The 10643-nt window shown below is 39.9% G+C and overlaps 1 protein-coding gene across 2 annotated transcripts in view; it reads right to left on the bottom strand.

Annotated features, from left to right (window-relative positions):
* Window positions 1–3731: 3731 nt before the first annotated feature.
* The window catches only part of tub (TUB bipartite transcription factor), a 92270-nt gene continuing 85358 nt past the window's right edge, over window positions 3732–10643 (bottom strand). For both annotated transcript variants that reach the window (XM_007887536.2, XM_007887537.2), the window contains exons 10-12: window positions 10159–10257; window positions 9035–9206; window positions 3732–6728 (exon numbers count right to left, since the gene is read on the bottom strand). In XM_007887536.2, coding sequence (XP_007885727.1) covers window positions 6595–6728; window positions 9035–9206; window positions 10159–10257 — 405 coding nt within the window. In that variant the 3' untranslated portion in view covers window positions 3732–6594. The remainder of the gene's footprint in view (window positions 6729–9034; window positions 9207–10158; window positions 10258–10643) is intronic.

Genomic DNA, 10643 nt, shown 5'->3' with positions numbered 1-10643 from the left:
TGCAGCACAAACAAGACAGCATTAATTATATAAGGTAATGTTCAAAAGGGAATTGGATAGATACTTGAAAAGGAAAAATTTGCAAGGATATGGGGAAAGAGCGGGGGAGTGGGATTGATTGGGTAGCTCTTCCAAAGAGCTGGCACAGGCACGATGGGCCGAATGGCCCTCCTTCTGTGCTGTAATATTCTATGATTCTAACATTTCAAATTCAAACCTCATTGCTATTCTCTCTCGGAAATCTTAAATACTGTTTATCATTCTGGCGCTTTATTTAAAAAGCATCCATGCAATCCTTCATTGCATCAGTATAAAGGTTATCCTGCCAGAGGTAATAAATATTGCCTCATGCAGAAATCATGTCCCTTGATTTTCTATTACAACATTTATAAAACCCAGTGGTTTCAGATCTCGTTGCACTCATTATCTGTAGCAACTAAATGCCCATGTTGTGGGATAAAGTTCAGCAAAGCGCACTAACAAGAGTTTCCAATTATAAGTCTACAATGAACACACACTCATTAATCTGCCCATAAAACGCTCCATTGCGAACATGTATATATGATTTCAACACTGAAAACAAGCAAGAGTCAATCTTCCCAAGCTCTAACCAGGGTCTTCAGATGACAATTAATCCATCCAATCATTTATTTCAAACTACTCAATCAGAACAGATTGGTTTTATGTGGTCTTTCAGAACATGGGAGATTAGCTTTCCACGTGTTATCAGAATGTACAACTTGATCTTCATTTAAAACAGGAGTGGTTTTGCAGTGAAACTATTAAAGGGTTCCCAATACATTTAACTTATGGGTTAAGCCTTTGTTAAGGAGGTCAGAACAATTGCTCTCACTTTAAGTGATTTGATTGGGTTTGAGGTGAACAATATCAACATACCATTTGCTTTGGAAGGGGTCCAGAATCTCAGCTTTCAAAATGCAATTTGAGGCCACAAGTCATTAGTGTTTCCCACCCCCACTGAAATCCCATCAATCATATTGCAGTATACAATACTCCATCCATCCTGTGCAAACTTGAAGCGAGTACAAATATACCATTGTGCAGAAAAATCAGATACAAACCAGTCTGCTTTGGTAAATTTAGTAAATTTGGTAAAGGAGGAAACCTAACCTTTCACTGCAATACGGGGACTGACTACCTAACCAACAAAGGCTGATGAGGTTAAATTATGCCCAGTACCTTTCACTGATTGGGCTGAGTTCAGCATTCTGCTGAAGAAAAACTTGCACATCAGTAAACACTTGCTGGATATAAGCAGCTATTGATCAGTGGTGCACATATTCAGACTGGAAGCAAATTCAGTTGTTTCTGCAATCACCAGTAAAACAATACATGAATGACTTACCAGCTCTCATGTGTAGCTTTCACTTTATCCAAGGTTAAGGCCTTCACAACTCTTTGTTACTCGAATAACTGTCAATTCTACATAGGTGTGAAGTAATTAGGTTAGTCGGTCAGGGTAGACTGTATTAAATGTATTCAGAATGACTCTTGAATTCCCAGCATCACAATGTGCAAATGAATTTTGCCTTTGTTTCCATGTTATCTGGTTCAGCCTTTCAGTAGGAAGGTTAATTGCAATGAGAACACCTGGTTCACATCTAATCACAGTGAAAAGAGTCACCAGGGAAAGAGCAGTACTGATGTTGTAAGTAAATCCTAGAACAGGAATCTTTTAGTTTGGAGCAATTAACATTTTAGTTGCAGTGTGCTCCTGATTGCATCTCCCTTTGCTCTTGGGACAACAACCCTTGGGAAAACACCCTTTAACTTCAAATATGAAAGTGATATTTGGTTGACCTTTCTTCATTAAATCTGACAAGCTATTTTTGGAACAATTTAAGGCTTGGACAAAGCCATTAATGGTGACATGCCTGGCAATGGAATGTCAGAATCGAGCCGGTCCTCCATGGTGGTCTCTAGTTCAGTGCCTGAGCCAGGCAGGTCCACAGTATTCCAGGGCACTGCTGATGACGGCACAGGCAGCCTGGATCATCGGCAGGATCTGGAAGGGCAAACCAGTCACTGGGGCAGGGAGTCATCCAACTCAGTTCCTGTTAACTCTTCAAGCCAAAGCCCTAACTGGTAGGGTTGTCCTAGCTGGACAAGTAGTGGGAAAACCATATCAATGGCAAGTTATGTGGTTTTAGCTGGTTAGACTCCAGCAGTACCTCAATTAACACTCCAAACTTTGGCTCTTGCCAACCTGCGCCTAGTACTTTCTGGGATTTCCATGTGTAGGTGGAATGCACTTAATCTCTAAGGATACTCTTAAGCATGGTGATGGGTTTCCGCATGTGTCAAGACACCCGGCTGACGCCAAAAAAGGAGTTTATTAATTGTCACGCACTCTCTTGTTAGCTGAATGTATTTTGTGCACTCACCTGAGCAGCAGGTAAGAGGATTGATTGATCATCTTCAAGGCTCTTGCAATGATTGCCTGCAACAGTAATGCAAATTGTATACGTGCTCCTGCCAACATTGCCTCCTTCCATTAGCTGTGAATTTACTCAATTGAGACAGCAACTCATTGGGCAGAGGAATCTTGTATTATGGGTATAACCTCAGACTGGAAAATAAAACCTTCTCTCACAGATAGTAACAGTCTCATTCATTTTGAAGGTTTGAACAATTATGAAACCAGTTACAATAAATATATTTTTTTAAACTTCACTGCAATGAATCATTCCATCGCTTGGCTGTGAAATTATCGTTCACAAACATGGATTCATGTTTCCAAATAGAGATAATAACAATCAGTATCCCTTTAAAAAGGCACGATTTAAAGAATTGTAATACATTTGGACATGGTATTTCTTTAATCACACCTGACTATTGGTTTATTTCAAGACTTGTGGTACTTTTAGAAGAATTGGTTTGGGACCAGATACTAATTCAGTCAGAGAGAGAGCTAACATGCACAGTTAAACAAAACCATTCTGAGTTAATGTCTACTGACGTGAACCCAGCTCCCTCACAACTCCAGGCTTAGCATCTCCTCCAATCCAAATCCCATGATAATATTATTAGCATGCTTCATATTCCACAAACAGATAAGGAATATTGATGATCAATACTTTTAATCTGTAATTTCATTTTAAAAAAATCCTGCATTTGATGTAGCACCTTTCACATCGGGAGGACGTTCTCAAAATGCTTCGCAGGATTTACTGTAAAGTGCAGTGATTGCGTATTTTGTCGTCGAACTTTTGAGTTCAGGCTGTGTGTTATACCCCGCAGTGTAACTGAACTGTGTTACGTTCTCTAATGTGGCAAAGCAGGAGTCCTACCCTCCAGAGAGGGCATTCATTTATGTGGATTGTACCATACTGCAGAGCTGTCTCAGTATACACAGTTATTATACACTGGAATATCATTTAGATTTATTGGTGTACATCAATCAGAACCATTATTTAATATTTACAACACAAAGTAAAACAGTTGAATTACATGGTCTCCACATATGAAAATTAAACAGTGAATACAGCAGTAAACATGCCATGCATGTTAGCAGGTAGCAGCACATGTCTTTCTGTGCATAAGCTGCACATGCAAAACAGACATTCATGTTTTTTTTAAATTGACACCGACACCTTCCAAAACAAAGCCAACCGACCAAAGTGTACAGCTTGTGAGATTTGCAGCATGACCACGAAAGATTAACTTCCTTCTCAACGTAGTCACATTTCATACTAAAATATTCAACATCAGATTTCTATATTCCAACTCTTTAAAAAGGCCATAAATAATTATTATTCATTAAAATTTCCCCCCGCCCCAAATATATCTTTTTTCACTGTGCAAATGAGACCCATCAGTCCTAGTCACAATCGAAACCCATATATTGTTGCCTTGGTTTTTGATTTTGTGCAGTCGGCGAAGGTGGGACAGTTACAAGCAAAAGAATGAATGAACGTGACAGATTACCGGTCGAGTTTGGGAACCATAATGTCTCATTCCGGGATTTTTCTCTTCCACTATTTCTATACAACAAGAGAGTTACAGGTAACCCAGTGAGTCAAAGAAGCTGCAATGAGCTATTTATGGAGGAAGGATTCTGAAAGATGAAATTACTGTAAGCAGAGGGGGCTTGGTGGGGTAGAACCACTTTGCTGTCAATTCTGGGTCCCCTGTTTGCAATCCAGGCTGAGGGGATAACGTTTCCTCTGCTGGTTATAAGGCTCCCAGGGAAAATGAGCAGTCATAATCTAAAGGCCACGTATTCCCAGCACAAAACCAGCCAAACTTGAATACACAACAACAATGAACTCACAATCACTCTGAGAGGCCATAAATGGCTGTTGAGAGCAGTTTAAATGTTACACTGGAGTACCAGATGATGTACTGAACGGAGAGCGTGGTTTTGTCTTAAACAGATTCAACATATTTTGTGGGCTATTTCCCTCAGCTTCGAGCTCCTAGCTTACATGCTCTGAATACTTAGGAATATAGAAATCTACAAGAACACAGAAAAAATTACAGTCCATCTTGGCTGGTCCCTTTTCCTAATACTGAAAACATTGCTTCCGACCTTCATAATCCCCTTCATAAGCCACCAACATATACCTATTTTAAACGCTCTTAAAATTGTCAACACTATCCACCTCCCTGAGTATTCTGTTCCACAGATTCACCACCTTCTGTGTATGTAAAGCAGTTAAATCTAAACCAACTAATCATCTCTCTCTTCTGAGATTGAGACTACGCCCATTTGCAGTGACTATTTCAAATGTATTAGAGTAGTTAATCCCTACTCCCTATCCCAGAGCCAATCACCTGGCTGACTGTATCCATCAGAATGTCTGAACTGATGTGAAATTAACTTTAATGCAAGCAAGCTGCTTTCATAAGAATAGATTTCATGTCTATTTTTGAAAAAAACAACTATTTTCTAAGACAAGTTTAAGTGCTACAGTTAGTGTTGCTGCCACTAAGTTCATTCAGTTCCATGAATTCAATCACAGTAAATTCCTGAATGTTTCTAGTAGTTCACTAAATGCATCATTCAATGTACATCGACCCTTACAATATGTGCGTGAGAGCTTTATTCCCGACCAGTAAACCTGGTCCTGGGCTTTTCACTGACAACTCCCTGGAGAATTCCAGAGTTTGGGAATCCGCTGTGGAGATAATAAGTTCAAGTGAAAGCAGCCAGCAAAGACTTGTGTGCAGTTAACCCCTCTATAAAAGTGCAAACATTCAGTAAATTCTAACAATGCACATAGTTCACAAACTCTAGTGCTGAACGTCGCGAAACAGGATTGTACTTAACATCAGATAATTCCCAAACATTTCGGGATTTAGGAAAGCTTGGATCCCTGTTCAACAAATAGACTACTCTGAGTCCATGCCAACATGTCCTGCCACTCATAGAGTTGGCAATGTACTTCCCCTACACCATTGGAGTTGAGTGCATAGAGAACCGCTCCATATTGTGCAGGAATGGAAATCTTCAATGGCTTCAAGATTCATAGGTTGAGACTGAACTGAAACACTGGCTTTTTAAAAACTTATTTTTGCCGTAAGCACTCTTTAAAAAAATATACAAATAGAGTTGCGAAGAATGGCGAAGATGAACTTCAGTAAATGTGCTGTGACGTACGTAGAGATAACCGATCAATTTTATCATTTCGATTTGCATTTATAATGCTATGTTATATAGGACATCAAAATTCCAACAGTTACTCATAAGCACTGGGAACAAATTTGGTAAGGATAGTGGATGGAAATGGCATTTACCCCAAAGCAATGAATCTGTTGGAACAATTAGAATTCACCCCCGACCCCGCCTCCCTTATCCCCATCCGGTTTCCTTCAGGGACAATAGAAATAGACTTAGAAAAAAAAGCAAATCAAAGTGTTTATATCTAACCCTTTGACTTTAAAAATGGCTCTTAATTGTCAGCTTCCCGCTCACTCCACACACACACACACACGCACTCACATACACACACATCAACTTTTTAAGTATTGAATTTCCTCGTTCCCTTTAAGAGCCTGATTAAATCAGTATCAGAAACATCAGTCACTGAAGTATCATAATGCTGCATATTGTACGAAAAATGACAGAGAGAATACAGTGCACATGTAGGAAAAGTATTTTCTGATCTGCTTATACTGTACATTGCCAATGATACAAAGGGTAGTAAATAAAGAGTGAACTGGCATGCAGAGATCTCTCTGTGCTGTCATCACTGGGCCAAATTCCCGCAGATTCTGTAGCTGCCATTTTCACACAAAACCTTTTTTAAAAAAAGTTTTTCTTCATTTTTTTTTCTCAAAAGATAATTTTGTTTCCAAACTCCTGGTAAAGTCAGTTGGGAAAACAATTTAAAAAAAACACTTTTCAGGCCATGCTTTTTTTTAAAAAAAAAAGTCATAGAATTACAAGTATTTTTCAACGTGTCCTCCTTGTGTTCTCGTATTCATAGATAAATAATCCAACAAGAGAAAAGAAACAGAAATCGCCTGGGTGATGAGTTATGGCCTGTGTGATCAATAGGTCAAAGCAGAAATGACAGGTTTGTCCTTGATGCACGTGTTGCTTCCTCAGAATGACTGGCAATGCCCTGTCTATTCACAGGCTAGTTTACCATCAAAACTGGAGAGAGCAATAGCGAACGCTTGCAGTGCACACATTGGGTAGTTATAGTCCATGGTAAAGACATCTTCAGCCACCCGGCCAAACTGCATCACTATATAATCCGCTGGGGAGAAAAAAAGCAAGTGCAAAGATGTCAATTCTGCATCAATGTCTTTTATCCTGGATCACAAAACAATACAATTTTTATCAGCACAAAGGATATTTAATAGATAATAATCCTTGCATTTGATGTAGCGCTTTATCGCATCTTCAAGACATCTCAAAGCGCTTCACAGTATAAGGTACTATAAAGTGACTGCGTGTTTGGTGGGCGAAATACGGCATCCGATTGCACACAGCAGTGTCCCACAAAGAGTCATAGATTGAGATATAGGGGAAATATTGCCTGAATATCCAGCATCTCAATATAGAAATTGCAAGTTAAAAAATGGCATTGTACTTCTCAGTAATTATCCTCTTTTCCTGTTACTTGTTGGGGGAGTTTGCATTATAATTAGTGTAAATCCTGATGGGCTGTGCTACAGGGCTCTTGGGGATGAAATGCCACACAATGTGTGATCTCCGCTGTGACTGACGGTGTTGGGAAACCCAGATGCTCTCACCACAGGAAAGGATAGAATCCGGAAGACAAATTCCCCCAGGTGCTCTTTGTGTATCTTTCATTAGCTCCTTCCAGAGACAGAAGCCTGTGAGTAAGTTTGTCTGTCAGCCAGGGAGTGAAGCACAATATATAATAAACCTTGTATTTGATATAACGCCTTACCATGTCGCCGAGATGTCTCAAAGCACTTCAGAGGATTTTTATTGTGAAATATAGTGGCTGTGTATTCATAGGCAAAAACCATAGCCAATTAGCACCGCAGTCATGTTCCCACAAACAGCCACAAAGTGAATAACTGATTTTATCTGCTTCATATAGGGAAGGTGAGTTTAGGAGAAAGGCATATCAAGCTGGAGCAAATGTTTCCTGTAAACAAATACTTGTGGTTAATAGGCCATTATTGGTGGAGTCTTGTTTTTGCCAGTGCCTTCTTGACTTGATGAATAAGGTAAACCTTGTTAGATAAATGGAACAATGGCTCGGCAGATGCTCACGGGAACCAGCCTTTGGAGGAAAGATTACTGCTCAAAGCTTTGATTAATGACACAAAGTAATGATTAACCACTTTGAAAAGCAGCGATGGGCAAGTATTGGCAAAGGGTGCTGCTGCTAGAAAGCGGCCCATGACATTGAGACAATCCCTCTAAAATACCTCTAAAGGTATTTAAAAGTCGATTCGCAAATAGTTCTTCAGGGACCGATCTATCCCTATAATCTCGTCCATTAAACTACTTCCCCCAATGCTGTAAATTTATTCAAAGCATCAGATTTATCATATGTGGGGTTGTGGAGTGGGTGGTGGGCAGTGAGAGTAGGGAGGAGAAACAAAACTCAAACAGCCTTGCGTGGAAGTTTAATTCTGATTGTTGTTGACATTCAAATATTGCCTCATCTGCATGTGGGGAATTTTAGTAGTACAGACAGTCTGTGCAGTGTATGCTGACAACAGTGATGTATATGGAAAGGGCTGCAGGCCTTTGTAACATGGGTGAAGGCATGAGATTCTTATTCTTGATCATTTTAATGTTACACTACTAAAATCCATGCATTAAAAACAGAAAGATTTTCCGCAAAAAAAAATTGACCTCGATTCAATTGCTAGTTGGACGGACGGGAAGTGGTGCTGTATCCAAACCTGAGCACACGTTTCACCGAATATGCAGTTGAAAATATTCCTGGATTTTCCATACATTGAAGCAGATTACGTCATGTGTTCAGCCCTCAGCAAGCCGAGGAAGAACTTTGACCGTGAATTTGAAGAAGCAGTTGGTAAATTCTGCCCCCACAGCATTGCACACACGCTCCCTGTCGGGAGAGTGGACATGCTGTTTTGTATCAGAAAATCGTTCTTTGAGATAAAACTGCAGGGTTTAATCCTGTAGCCCTGAGCTCTCCTCTGAATTGTTTTGAAACTACAGTACAGTCTAAATGTCAAATGCAGAAATTCTTTTAAAAAAGGATTTAAATTTCTTTGACTATGATTCGAGGTTTCTCTTCACACTGGATCTTTAAAACAATACAATTGGACAGCCAGGGACAGTGGGAGACACTTGTACATGACATTGGATGAATGAAGGCTTTCTCCAGAGTTTGATCTGGGATTATCCACTGTGTATTTCGGGAGGGTTCTGAGTGTGGCTACATCTCTTACATAGTATTGACAATAAAAAAGGGAAAGGCATTTTGACATGCTACACAGTTACACCTCACCAAATTGAACATCATGCCCTTTCATTGCCTCGCTGGAGACCTTGCTAAGTCCTGATTCAGAGATTGACGTCGCAATTCGCCATGAGCTTTCTACTTACGGTCATTGTCGTGAATAATCTGGAAATTCTTCACAGAGGCCTGTGTAACTCGACCGTGAAAATTTAGGACGTAGGATTGCGTGTCGTCGTTCCACACCGGAGTTTTGTTGTGCAGCTCAATGACACTCTCTGTGCTTTTGTTCTGCCATCTTGCCAGTAAAGTTTCATGCTCCTTCAGTGAATAAAAGAAAGAGTCGCTCAGTAGAAAGTTTTGTTTGCTTAAAGTTTTTCTCCTAAAATAAAATTCCATTAAACAGGTCAACATCCAACACTCTGCCCAATCTGCTTTCATTTCAGTCCAGACAATGAGCGTTGGAAGGCTATACAACTGTTGGCAATGTCACAGGAAAGTCCTACCATGTTCTCACCCATTCGACACATACACACTGTGAGGCAAGGAGTATTGGAAAGCTATCAGGAAACTTGGCTGTTCTTTCGCCTCAGGGGCCCTAAGATTAATTATGTTGCCGTGGATGATATCAGCTAACTTGGCATAGACAGGATATTGAACCAGAGACCTCCCACGTCTGTATGGCTCAGTTTCACAGCAGCTTTGCCAACTAAGACATCACATGGAAACAGTGGATTCTCTTCAATGAATCCTGAAATTTCAGAAGCACCATTACCTATGGGATCCCGAGATTGCAACCCCTACCTCCAATGGTGACGGACGTGCTAACAAACTTTTGTTGAACTAAATAAGAACAATTTCCCTCCAGCTGAATAAAACATTAGCGGTCACAGTAAACCTAAAATGTTCCAAATCCAAAGGATTGCATCTCTTCACTCTTACAGGCATAGTAACAGCTTGTTATTATAAAGCACCTGGAATGGGCATCTGCCTGTTATCTATCAGCCCAACACAGACGTTTAGACATGTTTATTATTTTTTAGTGGGACCCAAGATCCAACGATCTTCTCAACTTGACCAACCTGCCTTCTGGCCATGTCCTTCACTGGATTCATGTTTCAGCAATGCACCTTGTTGCTTCTTGAAATGAAGACCAATGAAATGTATCCATTAATTGTACAATGACAGGCTCACTGCACCACCTTCCCTGTTAGGTGGAAGCCCAACAGAATCATGGGCTCCATTTGGAGTCTGTGACGCTCCTTGAACTTACGTTTCGTGGCTTGATGGAGACTCTTTCGTGGTCCATGTTCATGCCGGGGATAATTACACTCATCTTCCGCGGTCCCTTAAAACCCAGAACGTTTGTTTCCTAAAGGAAATGACATACTGTTTTTTACATACTAATTTTTTACAAACTGTTAACAGATACTTTAACACAATTATGATGAACTTTTAAGTTACACATCTGGCAAACATATAATGTACACAATGGTAACAACTGACCACCCCTAAAAAAATCTATAAAAGTGACCACTGACATTCAATGGAAAAGATCGTTCCAATTATAACTCACTGGCTGTTTTGTTTTGAAATCTGCCCTTTGAAAATCTTCTAATTTGATATTCACAATTAGCACAAAATTAGTAAAAGCACAAAAATTGGAAATGTCACATTTTCAACCCCCAATGTCACACTGCAATATTCAATTAATTTCACCTACAGAGAGATTGCAGAGTCTCAGAAGGTTTATTTCAC

Source organism: Callorhinchus milii, unplaced genomic scaffold, assembly GCF_018977255.1.
Source record: "Callorhinchus milii isolate IMCB2004 unplaced genomic scaffold, IMCB_Cmil_1.0 Scaffold17, whole genome shotgun sequence".
Lineage (NCBI taxonomy): Eukaryota > Metazoa > Chordata > Chondrichthyes > Chimaeriformes > Callorhinchidae > Callorhinchus > Callorhinchus milii.
The sequence above is the reverse complement of the archived record's forward strand: the minus strand, read 5'-3'. Positions and strand labels throughout refer to the sequence as shown.